The 20,502-nt window shown below is 37.4% G+C and overlaps 1 protein-coding gene across 3 annotated transcripts in view; it reads right to left on the bottom strand.

Moving 5' to 3' along the window:
- SOBP (sine oculis binding protein homolog) overlaps nucleotides 1–20,502 on the bottom strand; it is a 216,220-nt gene that overhangs the window by 64,183 nt on the left and 131,535 nt on the right. For 2 of the 3 annotated variants that reach the window (NM_001104532.1, XM_016428847.2), the window contains 1 exon segment: nucleotides 18,493–18,588. The exons of the other annotated variant lie outside the window; for it this stretch is intronic. In NM_001104532.1, coding sequence (NP_001098002.1) covers nucleotides 18,493–18,588 — 96 coding nt within the window. 3 annotated transcript variants of the gene reach the window in all.

Below are 20,502 nucleotides of genomic sequence, written 5' to 3'. Positions count from 1 at the left end.
TGACCTCCTCACTTGCCTTTATATGTCATTTCCCTCTATTACTATGTACACCCCTTAAGAGCAAAAACTATCTTTGCTTTTGTATTTATATCCTAGGCATTTAGAACAATGATTGGCACAGAGAGGTAAATGCTTTTTCACTCATTCATTTTATTATTTGCCTCCTTCAAAAAATTTGAAGGAAGAAATATTTAATTGAGTGTTAGGGGCTTGGAGATTCCATTTGATGGAGACTTTGCTGTATCTTCTTTTAAGAGGTGGATCTAGGAACATTTATACTAAGTCAGTCAATAAACATTTATTATTTATTATATATAATATCATATATTACAATTTATCAAGTATTATTAATTGGCCACCTTGTTTTATGAAACCCTCAAGTACCCTGGATAGGATTAATAGGTTTGACCTAGACTGAATAATAAACCTTTAAGTACCCATTGACCACCCTAAATAAATTAGGAGATATAATCAAATCTTTAGTACTTTTTTGTCTTCTTAGTTTTTCTTATTGTATCTCAGCCCACTCCCAGGTATTCTAACCTCTGGTAAGATTCCTCTTTCCCTAGCCTAATGTAAGCCTATCAGTTGTCCTTCCTTTCCTATACTTCCTAAAGTACATATAAAACCCCAAGTTCCTTAGCTCAAAAGAAATTCCTATTCTTGGTGTTTTTCCCAGAAACGGTGTTCCCAGAGTCCCAGAGTCTGACAGTGCAGTGTGTGTGTATATGTGTTTATGTGGTGGTCATAAAAGTATTGTTTCCCTTGTCCTGATTAAAGATGTGATCTTTTGTAACTGCTTTGGTGGTTCTGTGCTTTTTCAGGTTAACATAATATTATATTATATACTGACATGTAGAATACAGTATTTATTATGTGTTATCATTTATGCGGTAGGCACTATGCTAAACCTGGGGATACAAAGAAAGACAAAAGGTAGCTCCTTTTATCAACAAGCTCACATCCTATTGGACTTGTCCCTACTCTTACACTTAAAGTCATGTTTAATAGTTAATATGGAAATACATTTTCCATGACTTTGCATGTATAATCAATATCAAATTGCTTGCCTTCCTGAAGAGATAAGAGTAAGAAAGAGGGAGAGATTTTGGAACTGAAATTTTTTTTTAATGATCAATAAAAATTTTTTACAAGTAACATATTTTATTAAATAAATTTTAAAAATGTCATGTTTATGCCTAAGTCACATTACACCAAAATTATTTTGATCCTTTATTTCTGTAATATACATTCTGAATTACTTTTCATTTTATTAATTAACCAAAGTGTGGATTTTCATATTAATTTGACCTGAGAATTAATATCCTTGTCAGATATTTGTATTAACATATTCGTCAGATCCTGGTGCCCATTATCTTTTGATTTTCTCTTGGTAGACAAAACTCTGGGATCCAAATTCATTTGTAAAATGAGAAGGCCAAACTAGATTGATTCTTAGGAATAAATCCTATGATACCATGAGCCCACAAAGCTGAGGAATTTCTTCCTTTCCATTTCTACTACTGCCCTTACAGTAAGTCCATACTTTCATTACCTCATACCTGGCTACCTGCATTTACCTCCTAGGTAGGTGACACAGTGGATAGAATACCAGGCCTGGAATCAGGAAGATTCATCTTCCTGAATTTAAATCTGGCCTCAGACACTTACTAGTTGTGTGACCCTGGACAAGACACTGAGCCCTGTTTCCTCATCTTTAAAATAAGCTAGAGAAGGAAATGGCAAACTCCTCCAGTATCTTTAAGAAAATTTCAAATGGAGTCATGAAGGCAAGGACATGACTAAAAACCACTAAACAACAAATAATAACAACCTAGCTGAACTGGTCCTTCTCTCTTTAATCTTTCTACTCCATGCTCCAGTCTAACCCAAACATTAATATGAAATTAATCTTTCACATGTCATTTCCTTGCTCCAAAACCTAAAGGGAATTGTTATTGCCTATCAGATTGAGTCTGAGACTAGCTTCCATTTCAATACCCTCCATAATCTGACCCCATTTGGTACATGAATACAAATTTCTTTGCCACAGTTTACCATAAAATGGGGCATCCTCTGCTTCAGTCAAGCCAGTCTCCTTAGAGCACTCTTCCCCTTCCCTCCTTATATTCTCTCCCCTCAATGGCTTTTTGAATGCTATCTCCCCTCCTTGAAAAACTCCTTCCCACCCTACCTCCCACTCCTTTCCATCTATTCATTTCTGTTCATCAGGGTCTTGCTTATGTCCTATCTCTTCCATGGAAAATTTCTGCTAATGACTGAAGTCCCAGTATGTACACAGCCCACCTTCACTGACATCATAAATCCCTATTATCTAAATTTGTTTTCTTCATTGTATCCCTAATACTTTGAGGGCAGGAAGGTGGCAGAAGAGGTAGAGTGCCAGGCCTGGTGTCAGGAAAACTCCTCTTCCTCAGTTCAAATCTCACTCCCATACTTCCTAGTTGTGGGATCCTGGGTATGACACTTAACCTTTCCCCCCTCGGTTTCCTTATCTATAAAATGTGCTGGAGAAGGAAATGGCAAACCATTCCAATGGCTTTGTCAAGAAAACAAAAGCTCACATGTGACTGAAAAATGACTTAGCAACATCCCCAATAATGCCTTGTACATGGTAGGAATTGAATGAAAATACACATTGAATTGAATCACCTGCTACATATTGCCTAGATTGTATAATTAGCAAGTTACTTCATACTGTTCTCTCCTCAATTTGTACTATAGTACTTTGTATTTTAGACTCCCTCATTAGTTATTTTGAAAGTGTACATCTCACCTGGCCATGTAGACCCTTATGTTCCCTGAGGGCAGGGACTATGTTTTATAATCTTTTATTGTTGTATTTTGCTTTGACAACCATGTTCTTTGGGTTCTGGATACAGTAAATGTTTGATAAGTAGCAACTGATTGATTCAATAGCTACAGCACTTCATGCATAAGTTTACTGTATCATAACCATAAACTCTCATGTTCACAGACAGAAGTTCTATCCAGCCAATGACTTACTTTACACTCTTAATATTTTTTGACTACGCTGTAATGCCGTGTGCATTGTATTTTTTTTTTTAAAATAAGATCCAACTGTTCACTTTCTGCCCCATCATCTTTGTCCTCTTGTAGCCCAGCAACAGCTCGTATCACAATGCTCCCAGGGAAAATGGAAAGTTATAACAATTGCTTCTAGACTCTACAAATTAATTATCTTTACAACTTTACTATTGTAGATAAGGCTATCCCTTATCATCACCATTTATCCTAACTTCTGTCTTGCCATTGAACTTCTATGACTCTGGAAGAAAAAATGAGGCTGATGACTTTGTGTAACTCTGCCTCTTTTGCTTAAAATTATTTCATTAGAATTCTATGAACACTTTATTCAAAATGAAAAGGGGGAGCAGCTGGGTGGCTCAGTGGATTGAGATCCAGGCCTAGAGATGGGAGGTCCTGGGTTCAGATCTGACCTCAGGCACGTCCTAGCTCTGTGACTCTGGGCAAGTCACACAACCCCCATTGCCTAACCCTTACTGCTCTTCTGCCTTAGAACCAATACAGAATATTGATTCTAAGATAGAAGGTAAGGGATTAAAAAAAATCCAACTTAAATCCAACAAGTCAAGGCATTACCCCATGATGTCATTGGTCTCCTTTGAAAATGAAAGACAAATAACTGTAGATAAAGTGTTGGACTTGGAATCAAGAAGACCTGAGTTAGAATCCTGCCTCAGAAATTTACTAGCTCTGTGAACTTGGACAAGTTACTTAACTAATCCCTGTAAGCCTCAGTTTCCTCATCTGTAAAAAAAGGAATGATACCACCCACCACATAGAATTGCTGTTCAAATTGAATGAGATAACATGCATAGGAAGTTTTACAAATCTTAAAATGTCATATAAATATTAGCTATTATTATTATTGTCCTTCATGACACTGTTCATGTAGCCTTTCTACAGTACTTTTCAAAACAAATTACTTCTTAACTCAAAATCTCATTTCCTTCTAAAAGAAGTTTGTCATTCAAGGCCCTCCATAATAATCTTCTAGCCATATCTCATACTCTTCCAACTCACATAATCTATGTAAAAACCAAACTGAGTACTCTCTAGGCCCCCATTCTCTTTTTGCCTTTCTTCATATTTGTAGCTCTGCTCACACCATTTCCCATGCCTAGAATGGACTCTCTCTCTCTCCATTTCCACTAGATGCTATCCCTCCCCTCCTTCAAGGTCTAAATAAAGTAACACCATTTCCAGGAAGCCTTCCTTGACCTCTGAAATGAAGGCTCTCCTCCTTACCATTGTCATAGCCCTTGGGTTTTACTCTGTCTTTTCTACTTGTAACTCTATTTTATTTTACAATTATTTGTATAGAGTTCTAATTCTCCCCCCCCCCCTTAGACTATCCACTCCTGGAGGAGCCATGTCTGTGACTATCTGTTTTCATCTGTGTGTCACTGGCACTGAGCTCAGGACCTTGCTCATAGTAGGTACTTATTACTTGCATGTGAATTTAACTGAATGCCAAAACACCCAGATGCTTCCAAGCATCCAGATGGCTGGCAGTACAAACTTCAAAATGTGTGACTGAATTTTTTACTTTCCATCAGAATATTTCAACATCTCCTCAACCCCCAAATTGAAGTCATTGTCAGTGTCTACACATGCAATATAAATAAATAGATGTGAGAGGAAAGGTTGAAGTAACTACCCAGAAAAGATGAAGTGGGAGGGAAAAGGGAAATGGGCTTTAATTGAGAAGAAAGAGACCTTTTGGGCCTGAATTATTTACCCAAGCTGTCTACATTGATACAACTCAGTTTTTACTTTATTTATTGGGTGACATCCAGAATGTAAAGTTTCTAAGTGCAAAGTTAGAAAAATTGGAACTTAAATTCTTAAGGTAATTTTAATGTTCTCATTTATTTTTATACATGTGAGACTAGTATTTTTAAAACACCATAAAAATCTTCAATATGGCTTAATTTTAGCCAGGAGGGGGGGTAATCCCCAAAATGTAACAATATATTATCTTAAAATTAATTTTTCTCTATATATCTAATATTGTTCAGTTGTTTCAGTCATGTCCAACTTCAAGAACCCATTTAAGGTTTCTCAGCAAAGATACCGGAGTAGTTTGCCATTGCCATCTCTAGCTTAGTTTACAGATGAGGAAACTAAGGTAACCGTGTCCATAAATGCATGTGATATATATTGTGTTCTCATATGTATTTTATAAACTTACATACTTGTGACTTGTGCCTTCACATACATATATGTGGATGATATATATACACAAAAAGAAACAAAAAAAGGGAGAAACTAATAAATGGCCATCTAGTCTCACAAAGAATAAACAATGAAAATAATCAAATAGGAATATGCTACATTTATAAAATTGCAAAGACAAAATCCCATCTCCAATAAACATTATGAGAGGGTTTTGTTTTTTTTCCTGATAACTTAGGTACAAGATTTTTTTTTTCAATTCTTCATGGCAGGGCCCATTAATCTGGATCATCTGGATAAATCAGATCAGAAAAGTTTAAATTGTGATCTTCTTAAGAGCTCACAGAATCAAACAAACAGACACAAAAAAAGCCAAGCAACCCACATCCATCAAATTACCCAAAAAAAACTGAGGTGAATGTATATTAGGTAGGCCCTGAGTTATTGGGATAATTTTCAAATGAAAATCTGTCTGTAACTTCCTTAACCTTCCAAAATCTTAGACTCAGAGAAATGAGGTCTTATACAATGGAGCATGAGCTCCACAAGACTTCAGTGCACTCCTACAGAATTTTATCCAAATTTCCCATTTAAAAGGAAACACATTAAGATTGTATGATTAGATTGTACATTAAGACTGTACAACAGAATATTTAGTTCCACACTCAAAGGGGCACTTCATAACTTGTACTATATACTAATTAGTACTCCAAACATGGCTTTGAAGTCCCATAAGTAGAGGGACTTATTATATTTATTGTTTATGTTCCTTAGCATACATTGCAGTCCTGTATGAGTTGATAATAATGGTTTCCCATAATGCTCATAAAGATTCATAATTTCAAAATCATAGATTTCATGCTAGAAATTACATTGATTTGCCTTGTTGCCTAGCCCTCCCATTTTACAGATGACATAGTGAAGATTAAGGATTAAGTAGCAGGATCAGGATTTGAACACAAGTCCTCTGACTTTAGGTCTACTCCACCACAGTGTCGCTACTTTAGTAAATTGTTCTTCAGTCATGCCTGACTCTTCATTATGCTATAGACTATAGCACACCAACACTGCCCGTGGAATTTTCTTGGCAAAGAATCTGGAGTAGTTTGCCATTTCCTTCTCTAGTGCATAAAGGCAAACAGAGATTAAGTGACTTGCTCAAGATCATACAGCTAATAAGTGTTTTAGGCTTTCTTTGAACCCAGGTCTTCCTGACTCAAGGTCTAGCATTCTATCCACTGAGACATCTAGCTACCACTTTAGTAAGAAGAATATCAATAATGTTCTACCATTTTGATTTTGTGATTTGAAGAAAAATGATCATGGAAATTTGATATGAATTAGAGAGATATAGGAAATTTTTTTAACCCTTACATTCTGTCTTAGAATTTATACTGTGTATTGAAATCCAAGGTATAAGAGTGGTAAGGGCTAGGTAATAGGGGTTAAATGACTTGCCCAGGATCACGTAACTAGGAAATGTCTGAAAAAAGATTTGAACCCAGGACCTCTAGTCTCTAGACCTGACTCTCAATCCACTGAGCCACCTAGCTGACCCTAAGTTATAGATAATTTCCAGATAGTTCTAGCAAAGGTGGTTCTAGGTTTTTAGAACTAGACTATCTAGATAGTTGCTTCAAATTCTCCACTTTGCTCTGGAGGCATAGACTGTCACAAATACCAGAGAGAAATGAACTATTGATAAAATGTGCTAAATCTACTGAGATGATCAGGGTTCACTAAGGTAGAAGAGTAATCCAAAAACATAAACATAGCTGAGTATTTTTTACCTGTGATTTTCTTCTAACAAGGCCTGATTGCTGTACCTAGAACAATAGAGGGAGATAGGAGGAGGAAGAGGAGGAAATGAAAGAACTGGGAAGCCAACCCTAGAGGGGAATTCTAATACACAGATAAAGGAAGCAGCTCCAATGGAAAGATCTCAATTTCTGAACTATCAAAGAAGCTTCAAGCTAAAGAAACAGATTAAAAATGCAGTTTTAAGATCCTTGAAATTCATGAAATTGATTTACTAGACCCATCAAGGATATTTCCATATAGTATAACCTTGATTCTCTATATTGTTGGCTTCATTTTTTTAAAAACCTTTACCTTCTGTCTTAGAATCAATATCAAATATTGGCTCCAAGGAAGAAGAATGATAACAGTTGTGTGGGTTAAATGGTTAAGTGACTTGCTCAGCATCACATAGCTAGGAAATATCTGAGGCCAGATTTGAACCTATGACTTCCCATCTTCAGAATGCCTCTTTTATCCCTGAGCCACCTAGCTGCCCCTTGTGGGCTTCTTTTTTTAAATTCTCTCTTCCTCCCACCTCCCATTTTCTTTTGCCCTTCTTTTGATTTACCAATGTCATTCCACTCCCTTCAAAATGTGGGGTTTTTTCCCTTTTCTTACCCTTTTCCTGTCAACATATTTTCCTTAACTTCTTTTTCTAGCTATAAATGAAATGTGTGACAGCATATAGTGTTTAGTTCTGGCTGGTTACTCATACATATTTATGCTGAAAATTCATAGCTCTTCTAGATTTTCTTTTTTAATTGGCATATGACCCCTTGAGTTGAAGGTACTGGGGATGGTTAGCCTGAAGAAGAGAAGACTTTTGGGGAATATAATAGTTATTCAAATATTTGAAAGAACTATCAAGTGGAAGAAGAATTTGACTTGTTCTATTGGGTTCCACAGAGTAGAAGTAGGAGCAAAGATGAACATAACAATGATGTACATTTAGGTCCAGTACAAGGAAGATAGACCTTCCTTCCAATCAGAGCTATTCAAAAGTGGAATAGCACTTTGGGAATGAATAATGGATTCCCTTTTATACTTCTCTCCCCTGGTAGGTAGAAGGTTGGGGCTTGAGTCAGGAAGTCCTGAGTTCAAATTTGGCCTCAGACCTTTACTGGCTGTCTGAACCTAAGCAAGCCAATTAACCCCTGACTACCTCAGTTTCCTAAACTGTAAAAAGGCAATAATAACAGCACTCACCTCCCAGGTAAGGATCAAATGAGGTAATATGTGTAAAGAGTTTAGCACAGTATGCCTGGCATGTAGTAGACATTATATAAATGATTCCTTCCCTCCTTTCTTCCTTTCTTAGAAATCTTCAAGCAGAAGCTGAATGAGTATCTGGTATGCACTAATGAAAACTTTTTTTCAGGTATAGGTTAAGCTAGATGGATGCCAAGATTCCTTCCAACTCCTAAAATTCCATGATTCTCTTGGAAACTCTAGGAAGCATATTCTCCTTGTTATTTTATATATATATATATATATATTTTTTGTCTCTGGAGGGGGATAACTAGGTGACACAGTAGACAGAGGAAGACTCATCCTCTTGAGTTCAACTCTGGCTTCAAACACTAGCTCTGTAACCTTGGACAAGTCACTTATCCCTGTTTGCCTCAGTTTCTTTATCCAGAGAAGGAAATGGCAAAGCATTCTAGTACCTTTGCCAAGAAAACTCCAAATAGGGGTCACAACGAGTTGTATACTACTGAAAAGACTGAATGTGAACAAAAAAAAATTGTCTAGAGACTGGAAGGTATAAGGTAGGTGGGGAACCCTATCTACCAGAATCTAGCCCACAGAAAGACACAAATTTAGTGCTTAATAAATTCTTATTGATGACTTGACAAGATTTCTTTAGTCTAGCTTCCCTGAATAACAATTAAGGGAAAGAAGAAATCCAATTCACTCTGAGTGATCCTCAATAAGAAAGCCTTTGTTTGAAAAGTTAGGTCTCAGGGGCAGCAAGGTGTCTCAGTGGATAGAGTCAGGCCTGGAGTTAGGATGTCCTGGGTTCAAATGTTACCTCAAACACTTCCTGAGTGTGTGCACTGGGCAAGTCCCTTAACACCCATTGCCTAGCCCTTATACCTCTTCTGCCTTGGAACCAAGGCACTGTATTGATTCAAAGATGGACGATAAGGGTTTTAAAATAAAGAAAAGTTCAGTCTCTTTGATCAGATCAAAGTCTTGAGGAGAGCACTGCCAGCTACCACACGTATGCTCTGGTTCTCTCAGATAGAAAATCATGTTCTCCTACTCCTCACCCGCACTCCCACCAAAGCTTAAATTCCAATGAAAGAATATTTTACAAGCACACCACAGCCCTATTTTTCTGAAGTGCTACATCTGCCATTTCATCGTCTAATATTAAAAGGAAACCATCATTTGGATGCTTTTCCTACAATCCCTTCTGCCTTGGTAGTCCTTTGCAGAAACAAACAGCAACCCCTTTCAGAAGAACTTGAATTTCCTCACGCTCCCTTACAGCTGCTCTTTCTGGCTTAATTTAGAATCCTTGGATAGAATGATAGGGACAAAGAAGCCTCAAACAATGCTTCTTGAACTAATTGTATCCATCAGTTTGCAGTGGAAAGAACTCTTCTGTGTGAATTACATTTTCATTTTGTACATTTAGTATCTTCGTGGTTGGCTTCTAAGATTACTCATCCCTAGCACTGAAAATTCTAGAGAAGAATGACTTTGGGGTCGAGTGCTACTACTTACTACCTCGGTAAAGGGATGTTGGTCTAGTTACTTCCCCTCTTGTGGCCTGTTTCTTCATCTGTAAATGGGGACCACAATAACTATCACCTACCAACCTTGCAGGGTTGTCATAAGACTCAAATGCAATGCTACATATAATACATTTGCAACCTTGAAGGCATTACCTTCAATTATTTTTAGTAGTGGGACGTCTATAACCTGGGAAAAGTCATCCTCCCTACTATGCTCTAGAACAGCCTTAAAAATTGATATACTCCATTTTCCAGCTTGTGTTTTTGTTTTGTTTAACTCATCTATTCTTTTTCCAGGAAACAGACTGATCCCAAAGCACCAGTTAAAATAGCCAAGTCCACATTCCCATTAGCCACAAAGCCAACAAACACCTTTACTCTCCCTGGACATCCAGGCAATTGGCTATTTGAAAAACTGTTCCTGAGAGATTTACCCTAAACTAAAATGTGATAATTCACTCAAATGGACAAGGCTATCTAACTGGGGAAGATGCCCAAATATCCTAAACTTCTGTGCCTGAGTTTTTCTTCTGGAGTTTTGTTAGACATATGCCATATAGCCCTCATCTTCAGCTTGGATACATGTGATCTCAAATTCCAATTTGTGGCTAATATAACTGCTGGGATTCAAGGGATAGGGCTCAAGTGTTCCAATCACAGCTCTTGGTATATACCTTTTCTGATTGACATCAATTATCACATGGCATAGGATGCTAGAGAAACAGAAAAGGTCTCCTTCTTGCAAAGCCATGTTTTAGCCCAGATAACCACTGAGAGTAAATGACTTTGACCCATGGCAGGAACCAAGGAAAGACACAAGAAGGCTGAGCTAAAGAGAAACTCTTGTTCCCACCTTCCAGCCTACATCCAAAAGAGGGAAGAAAAAAATTTAAGTCAGAAATGGGGTGGAGGGAGATGATTCTCATAGGTGACTAATAGATGCTGGAGAAGGAGAACCTGATCAAAGAAATGTGGGCAGAGTGGGAATAGAGAAAGAGCAAAAGGATGAATAGATTGTGAAGAAAAGAAAAAGGGAAAAGATGCAGGTATGTAATAATTTGAAATGATTCCAAGAGAGACAAAAGGAGAAATGTAAGAATGAAACTGTGGCTAAAAAGATCTGTCCTCTGCCTTCAGCAAAAGTCTTCTTCCTTTGAGATTGCCCTTATCTTTCTTCAAAGCTCAGTTCAGGTACCAATGCTATACAAGCATTATTTTGATCCCTCTGCCCCCACCCTCACATTATTCTTTTTTACATTGAAAATTTATTTGGAATTAGCTAATTACAAGTTGTTTTCCCCAATCAGATGTAACTTTCTTGGGGGCAGATACTATTTTATTTTTGTCTTTATTTCTCTAGTGCCAACCATGGCATCTAGCATACAACAGGCACTTAATAAATGTTTGATTGATAGATGAATGAAAATCATGGCACACTACAATATGACAATGTGCCACTCTCAGTGATTTTTTTTTTTTTGGCAAGGAACCAGTTATTCATTCTTTTTTTTTTTTTTTGGCTTGGTTAAAAATGAGGAATCATTTTGTTTCATATGTCTTTGCTTAAAGATTCCATTTGTCAGAATAATCCATTTCTGCAAACAGTGGGAGCATGGGGACAGTTTTAATGTGATGGGCTAAAATAAGTCTCAATCAGTTATGATAGTGAAAGACGTCTAGAGCTAAAGTACTCAGACAACCCCCAACGGGCTAAGAAATATATAATATTTTATGTCCTTATAGGGCAACAGGGCCCTGAGGTTTTCTGTGTCAAGTATACCTCTTCTAGGCCTTAAGATTATTATTTTAGAAAGCTGATGAGCAATATACAATTTAGTAAAACCTCCACTTATAGCTGAATGATACATTTTGGGGTAGTAGAGGGAGGGTGATGGGTGAGTATGAACTATAAAACCAAATTAATATAGTTTGAAGTAAAGTTGAGTAGTCATCCAATTGGCCCAATAGTATTAAAGAATCACGGTATTAAAGAGATATGACAACATTTACTTTTTTTAATACTTACATTCTGTCATCATCAATTCTAAGACAGAAGAACATCAAGGGCTAAGCAATTGGGGTTGAGTGACTTGGCCAGGGTCACTCAGCTAGGAAGTGTCTAAGGCCAAATTTGGACCCAGGTTCTACCAATTAAAGGCCTGGTGCTCTATTTGTTGTGCTCCCTAGCTGCCCCAGCAACATTTACTTTCAAGAATATATCAAACCTAAAGATGAAATTCTTTGGTCCTACACTCAGCATTTCAGATAATTACTTGGTTTCCAATAATTCCCAATTCAGTAGTGAAATTGTAATGATTCTTTACATGTGTGCCATAGCAAGGAAGAGAAAGCCTTGCCATGAATAGAGTACTGGCTTTACTGTTAGAAAAAAAACTGGGTTCAAATGCTGCCTCCTGTACTTAATAGCTATGTAAAAACAGGCAAGTCATTCAATCTACCACAGTATCAGGTTACTCATCTGAAATAGGGAGATAATAATATTATGAAGAGCAGTGCAGCTAGAGGATATAGAGTCAGCCTCGCAACCTGGAAGGTCCCAGAGTTCAAGTCCTGCTTCCAACATATAGTGTCTGTCAGACAAACAGTCACTGTCCAGGGGGATAAACCACTTAACCTCAGTGGCCTAGACAACTCTAAGATTAGTCTGTATCAGTAGAAGGATTTTCCTCACTGTAACTGTCCTACTGATGAAAACAATTTCTTTTTCTTGGCATAGGTCAAGAGCACAATCTTAATAAGATTTCTGTGAGGATCAAGTAAGATGATGCATGTGAAAATGCATCAGCTTTGAAAATCTGATAGCAATATCTAGATGTCAATGTCTATTGTTATAACTTTCAATTTTCCCTGGAAGCATTGTGATATGACCTGTTGCTGGGCTACAAGAGGACAAAGACGATGGGGTAGAAAGGGAACAAACAGTTGGATCTTATTTTTAAAAATAAGTACAATGCACATTTTCATTAAAAAAAAAAAGCCTTACCTTCTTCCTTAAAATTGATATCGATTCTAAGGCAGAAGAGTGGTAAGGGCTAAGCTACTGGAGTTAAGTGACTTGCCAAGGTTACACAACTAGAAAGTGTCTTACAATTCACTCTCTCTTTTTTTAACCCTTACCTTCCATCTTAGAATCAATACTGTGCATTAGCTCCAAGTCAGAAAGCAGCAAGGGCTAGGCAATGGGGGTTAAGTGACTTGCCTAAGGTCCTAGAGCCAGGAAGAGGTTGAGGCGAAATTTGAATCTAGCACCTCCCATCTCTAGACCTGGCTCTCAATCCACTGAGCCACCTAGCTGCCCTGACAATTATCTCTTGATCTGGGGGTCTTGAGAGTGTGGAAGAGGTAAGACTTCACTAGAATAGTAAATTAATTTCCATTGAAAGTCAGGGTTTCTTTTTAAGTTATCTCAACTGCCATGACTTATAAAAGCTGAGCTAATGGTAGAAGGATTGTATAGACAGACATTTAATTTTTTTACAAATAACTCCTCCTTATACACTATCTCAAAGTTATTATTCCCTTATTTAATCAACATCAATTTCCTTTATGAAGAAATGGGATGTGCAGACTTTTAAGCTAGCCTATAGAAGCTCTAGGAATTTCCTAGGAATTCAGCTTTTTGTTCTGCTAGTCAAGAATCTTGTATTTATAATAATTCTCCTGACCAAATCTAGCTATAATAATTCTCCTGTTTATCTCCACAAATAAATGGAGTAGAAAAAGTGTTCCATGAATCAACTGCCTAGCACTTCTGCTTTTTCCCATGATACACAAGGCCACATACTTAAAATTATTGCCTTGATGTTATGAATGAATCTAAAGAATATTTTGTCTAGTACAATTGTTACATGGGGGTGGGGAAGGGGAGGGAGGGAGAGAGAGAGAATAGAAGAAGAAGAGAGAGAGAATGAGAGGGAGGGAGGAAGGAAGAGAGAGAGAAGAGAGAGAGAATGAAAGAGGGAGGGAGGGAGAGAGAGAGACAGAGAGAGAGAGAGAGACAGAGAGACAGAGACAGAGACAGAGAGAGAGAGAGAGAGAGAGAGAGAGAGAGAGAGAGAGAGAGAGAGAGAGAGAGAGAGAGAGAAAGACAGCGAGAGAGAGACAGAGAGAGAGAAGAGACTTTTTTCTGTCCAAGCATTTTTGGAACTCATTTATATAAATGCTTGTGTACCTCATGTTGGTATTGAGGCAAAGAGGAAACTAGGAAGCAGTTTGAGGAGAAATAGGGAGATGCTATAGTAAACCTCAATACTTGTATAACCATCCTTCCTCCAAACAGATTTTGATTCATCTCTCTCTTTGCCTCCACATCCTGAAGAAGTACATAAGAAGATAGAAGGACAAATCAATTGATAGATAAAAACTGAACCTATGATTTCTTTGGTATGAAGAATTCTCAAGTGAGGCATCTCTGCCAGTGCAGGTAATCAAGACCTTCTCTGCAATTTGTAGCCTTAGAGGGTTGCTTAGAGAGAAATTAAATGACTTGCCCAGGGTGAAAAAGTTAACATGTGTCAGAGGAGAAATTTGAACTCTGGTATTACTTGGCTTTGCGACCAATTCTGAATCCATTATGCTATCCTGTCACACATATGCACACACATATATAGAATATATATCCATATATATATTATATATTTTCTACTCAACCATAGGCTTCCTCTCACCCAAGCTAATCTGGAAAGAAATCAATGAGGCTCTTAATTTGTTAAGATGATGATGACTCAGAAATCTAGGACTAAGGAAAACAAAAAAGCTCTTTTTTTTTTTTATATGAGTTACCTTGCTTTTCTTCCTACATTCATTCAACAAATACCTATTTAGATTTTTCAGATCTGTTTCCTTTTCTACTTCAAATATCATAATATCAGGTGGTAATTTATTATTGCCATATTTGCACCTCTTTCCTCAATATGATCCCGTCCTCAAAATCCAAGATTTGGAAGTCATCATAATTGACCTTGGTACCCTCCTACATTCCTTTCTAATATTTCTCCATATCCTCTGTGTACTCTATATATAAATAAATACCTAAATTAGGTCTTGTATATAAATAAATACCTATATAGGGTCTTACTTTCACTGACAACTAATGTATTAATCAACTTAAGCTATTAAGTGATAACAAGTTTAAGGTACAAACCCTCTCAGAATTGTGGGCATTTTTTTTTTTAGGGAACTCACAAAGTTAAAAAGTCTTCAAGGCCAAAAGGAAGGAGGTTATAATGGTTAAGTGGCAGACAGAAGTGATGGAATTGGATTCAAGGATATCTAGGGTCTCTACCAGCTCTAACATTCTTTGATTTAATAATCCTTAGGGATAGGGACCCTTTCAAATCACCCTTCCTCCGCATAAGGCTGACCCTGAATGTTCTTCCTTCTGAACTTCCTCTAGATGCTGACACTGAAAATACCTTTTTATCAAGGCTTTTTTACCTGGCCATATGCATGTACTCTCCTATTGGTGATGATAGTACAAGATTTCAATATTGAGAAAATGGGGAGCACTGTCCCTTTGAGAGATGTTAGGACCCTAAGTCCTGGTCACCATTCTAGTTATCTACATTTTTTCTGTCCTCTAATGTTTTGGGGGGATTTAGTTCTATAAATCTTTGTATACCACCAAATGATAGTGAGGGGCAGCTAAATGACCCAGTGGACAGTGACCCAGTGTTGGGACTAAAGTCAGGAAGACCTAAGTTCAAATCTAGCCTTGGATACTTATTAGCTGTTTGACTTCGAGCAAATCACATAACCTTGTTTGCCTCAGTTTCCTTATCTTAAAATGAACTGGAGAAGGAAATGACACTCCAGCATCTTTGCCAAGAAAACCCCAAGTGGGGTCACAAAAAGTTGGCCACAACTGAAAAACAACTTAACAGCAGTGATGGTGAGGGAAAGGAGACAATGGGATCAAATCAGGTTGTGGTCTATGATGTAGTACACAAGTTTTATTGAATGTCACTCATCTTGACAGCCTTTCATATTCAAAATTATTAAAAGCATAAGGAAACTGTTGCACCCTCCTTGACTAAAGAATCTTGGCCACCAAGTTAAATATCTAGTCATCTGTGTTGTACATTAAGTGTGATGGCACATATCACAGTTTAGGATTTAGATGGAAAAATCAATACCCTACAAGAAATCTACAGCTGTAGAGCAGACTTCATATCAGCCAATGCTTTTGCTGTCAGAGCCTTCTGATTATACACACTTGTATAATCCGGGCATTGATTTCTTTCTGCTTTCATTCTGCTTACTTAAAATCTCTTACTTTTTCAAGAAACTCAGAGGTAAAAAAAATAGATTATTTCATTGAGCTAGATGAGGGAAATCCAAGCACTCTACAACCTTTCAAGGTAGTATATAGTAGTATCTACCTAAGGGCCAAGGACTTCAAATAAAGGCCTGTGGCTCAATATACTGACCACTTAAGCCCCTGTTCTGAATCTTCTGGGAGCCCAAGATGAATTAAAAATCATGGAGTCCTCTCTCTGCTAGACCCATCCTGACAACCCTTCATGCATTGTCTAAACCAGAAGTTACACTTACTGTGCTAGAAAGAAAGCCTTCTGGAGTCCATGAGCTCAACCTTCTCCAACCAAGTCCTTATTAGACTTGCTTCTAAGACCTATTCAACAAGCTCTGAGGACTCCCCATTTATCCTAAGAACTAATGAGTCTTTTTTGTTTCAGATATTAACCTTTCTGGGCTTCATAACTAGCCCTCGAATCACCATACCTGTGACAGATGAAAAACAAGTTAAAACTCCTTGGAGAAATACTCTCTCTGGTTTTTCTCTTTGGCCTTCCCTCCTTTTTATGGGGATGGGGGTAAAAGGAGGCTTGGAATATGCTATCAAAAATAAAGCATATCAAACAACAACCAGAAAGTCAAGGATTGTACTAGTCCCAAATCTTTATAAACTACAACATGATGTAGTGTTTAAGCATGATCCTCACTATACATATCTTTTTGCTAATGATACCTGAAAAAGCTGTTCATTTTCCCCCTCTTCCAACACAAACTGACCACAGACTGGGCCTTGGCCAACTCATCTTCCCAATAGCAAAGGGGTAGGGGAGAAAAGGGAGTTGTCAAAATGCTTTTGTTGCCTCCTTAAATCAGAGCCAAACTGGCCAAAAATCACCCTGACGCTTGAGTACCAGCACAAATGGCTCCAAGTACAGAAGAAAGTATGGGGGAAACTTTTTAAATACCTTGGCTGAATGGGAAAAGCTGCTCCTTGAAAGAGTATACATTAACAAGAGCAGAATGGAAGGACTCGGTGTCCCATTGATAAAATTCAAGGAAATATAAGGCTTTAGAAGAATTTCATTTATAAGCATTAAATCTTCCCTCAGACCAGCCAAAGTATAGCACACAGCAGATGAGTAGTGCTGTTGTAACTGAATAGGACCATAGAGCCAAAAAGAAAAAAAAAGTGTTTCTCTCTTTCAACATAGTCACTGTGGCTAGAATGGGCAAGAACTGTATTTTTTTGGTGCTTCTCCTGCTCTTTGGATACTTTGTTTTTATGGAACAGTTGGTGTCAGAGAGAAGTCCAAAGACCGTTGCATGTGGGATTTCTTAATGCAGAGATTTGGCAGACAGGCTTTTACTGGATTAGGCCAAAAATGAAACAGAAATTAGACTACCTCGGGATATAATAACTAAGCATTCTCCCTCTCATTCACTGGGAGCAAATGTTGTGCTTAAAATGCAGTTGAAAAGAAAGGAAAATTTAGGGGAAGACATAACTGAATTCATCAAACAGCTTCATTTTCAAAAGCAGTGTTTGAAATCTCTTTAAATAAATGACAATTCATTCCCTGTTTACTTTAGGTAAACAGAAAATTCATTGTGGAGTACTCATTTTGAAAAGCTAATCAAGAACATTAGGTCCCAACAGATTCATTTAATAGAAATATAATAGGCCTTCTTGCTTGCTTTTCATCTTGTCTAGCTGTAAATGCTCAAATGAACAGCAAATTAACCCTCCTTTGGAATACAGTCCTTTTCACCGCTGATATCCTCTCTCTTACGACTTGTAAACATCCTCAATTCTTCTCGTCAGTGCTTTTGCTTACTCGTTTTGACTCCTTCTATGCAGAAAAACAGGACGGAAAGAGCCTGATTGCATTTGGCAAGAAAGTAGAGAAATAGTTGAATTCTAAAGGGAGTACTGCGTGTCAACTCTGCTACCCTTTTTTTTTTTCTCTAGCAGAATAAAATTTTACACTTTTGTCTAAAAATAGTATACCGCTATCAGGTGAGAGTGGGGCTGGATCTTTTTTAAGCTACACACACATACACACATACACACACACACACACACACACACATATATATATAGTGTGTATATATCTATATATATATCTATATTTGTATACTTATTGTCTCTATATTTTTCTAACTTTTCTACTCAGGGAAGGATTGCCTGTAAGCTACCATACAAAACAGACTAATGAAACTGGGCCATTCAAGCTCTATAATCAGATATAAAAGATTTGCAAACAATTTGAGATATTATAATTATTAAGCGATATCAGCATTTAGAACTTCTATACAGATAAAACTCTAATATTTCATAACTCATGTAATAATGTACAAATCCTATCAAAAACTTTTTTCACTGTGCTAAAGTAACATTCTAGACTTGTTGTAAGTATGTTATTCTTACAAGTAGTTCGCAGTTATTCTTGAAGGCAAGCCTTGGAGTTTCCTTAGCATAGTGCTGCTGGGGGAAATTTTCAGCATGTCCATCTTCATCTCTAGCCTGAAGGGAAATATAATGGCCTATTTAGGGACTTACAAATAATGGAAGAAAAAAAAAGCTAAAAGCATAACAGCTCAGATCATTAAACAAACGGGAATCCAGAAATAACAACATTATTAAGAAGTTTCTTTAAATACGCAGTACGCCTTTTAGATATCAAAATTTGGGATTTTTTTCCTTTAAATAGCTTAGACTGAACATGCAAATTCATTGTGTTCTAATTAACTTAAAACAATCAGAAACAAACCAAAATCCAATTATTAAGCTGAAAGTCATAGCCACTTTAGGAGTTTCATATGACTTTATTAAGCATTTTCAGGATTCCATTACATACATACTTGTGTAAACTTTTTGACATGCTCAAGCATTCTCTAGATAATGTACTTTTTTGTTGTTTTAATAGCAAGGCCATAAGAAAAGAGATTTGCATACTTATAATTGGCATCATAACACGGTTAGCGATAAACTGATTTCCCCTCTATTTTTAAATAAAGATCCGAAAGGAGCGACGGTCTAGCAAGAACAATGAAGTATTCAATCAAATGCAGTAAAAAATATTTAATTAAGAAGCTGCATTAAAAGTTACTGGTTATTTTGATCTACGCTGTTAATTAAGAAAGCTGAAGTTTAAATGGAGACATTAACAGAACCCATTAGCAATACCGTTTGCATACAGTATTTTCCTTCTAATCTACATCATTTTCGGGTTTGGAGTTAAAGCAAAGGGAGAAGTAGGTGAAAGGAGGAGTGTCAGCAGCACACTCATTAAGCCATTCATTTAGGCGACACTTGCACTCTGTTCCGCTCTCATCTCATCTAATCCCTAGCTGTTCACTCTCCCAGCCTCCTGAAATTCACAGCTGAGCTGTCTCCCTCACATATGGCTTGCATATAATTATGCATATTCCATTTTACACTGCATTAAAATGATGAGCTCTTGGCCCCAAGCCAGCTTATTTAAATAAGCCCCAGTGAACTAAGAAAAAGAAGAGAAACACAGGAAAGCCATACAGTAAGCAGCAGGTAGCTCTGTCTGCTTGTCTTTTCAGATAAAATGTATGTCTGACACAAAGAGAGCTGAGAACTACCTGTTGTGATATATGGACGAAGGGGGAGAAAGAAGATGAGGAGACATCTAGCAAGCCCTGACAACCTTTATGCATTGTTTCTCCTGGATGGAGTGAAATTAGTCTGATGTTGGTGGGTGTCGCTGGGAACTCTGGGAGCATTGTTTTTTTGTGTTGCCATTTCAGAAACAAATCCACATTTTGCAAGCCCTGCTATGCGTAGCTCATCCTCAAAAAGGCTTTTGCTTCCCACTGTAGGGATGTATGGAAGTTAGGATGGAATCATTGGAAAGAGGGAATGACAAGGCCACTTAGTATTTGGGTCACAGAAGGATTCGGGTGTTATTTTAAGATTGGTTTGTTTTAAGAATTATGAGTGCCCCCCACCCATTTTGGATTTGATGCCTCTTTTATTGAGCCCTTTACTGATGCCCAATACAGTTGACTGTAGAGGAGAACAAAATAAAGAAATAAAATAAAATACAGTGTGAGGGGCCAAGCTGTGTAAAAACTCTCTCTTCCTCAGTGTTTAAAAATCTGGATTCAATAGATACCAACTTAAACTGGCCAAAGTTTTGTTCCAAGTAAAACTGATACTCAGAGTATTCATCCTACTCTATGTCAGGGTGACCTGATAACACATGATACAGGGTTACACATACTATGTACTATATCAGGATGACCTATTTAAGGAAATGTGTCCTTAAGTTGGGCCGCTTACAAATCCGTCATGACTTGCCTCTCCTATGGGAAATCTTTCCAGATTCCCTTAGCTGTTAGTGCTCACTCCGTCCTCCCCAAAATATCAAGTATATGCTGATTGGCAAACCTGTCCTGACTCCACGTC

The sequence above is a fragment of the Monodelphis domestica genome, chromosome 2 (genome assembly GCF_027887165.1).
Source record: "Monodelphis domestica isolate mMonDom1 chromosome 2, mMonDom1.pri, whole genome shotgun sequence".
NCBI classification, from domain to species: Eukaryota; Metazoa; Chordata; class Mammalia; order Didelphimorphia; family Didelphidae; genus Monodelphis; species Monodelphis domestica.
The sequence above is the reverse complement of the archived record's forward strand: the minus strand, read 5'-3'. Positions and strand labels throughout refer to the sequence as shown.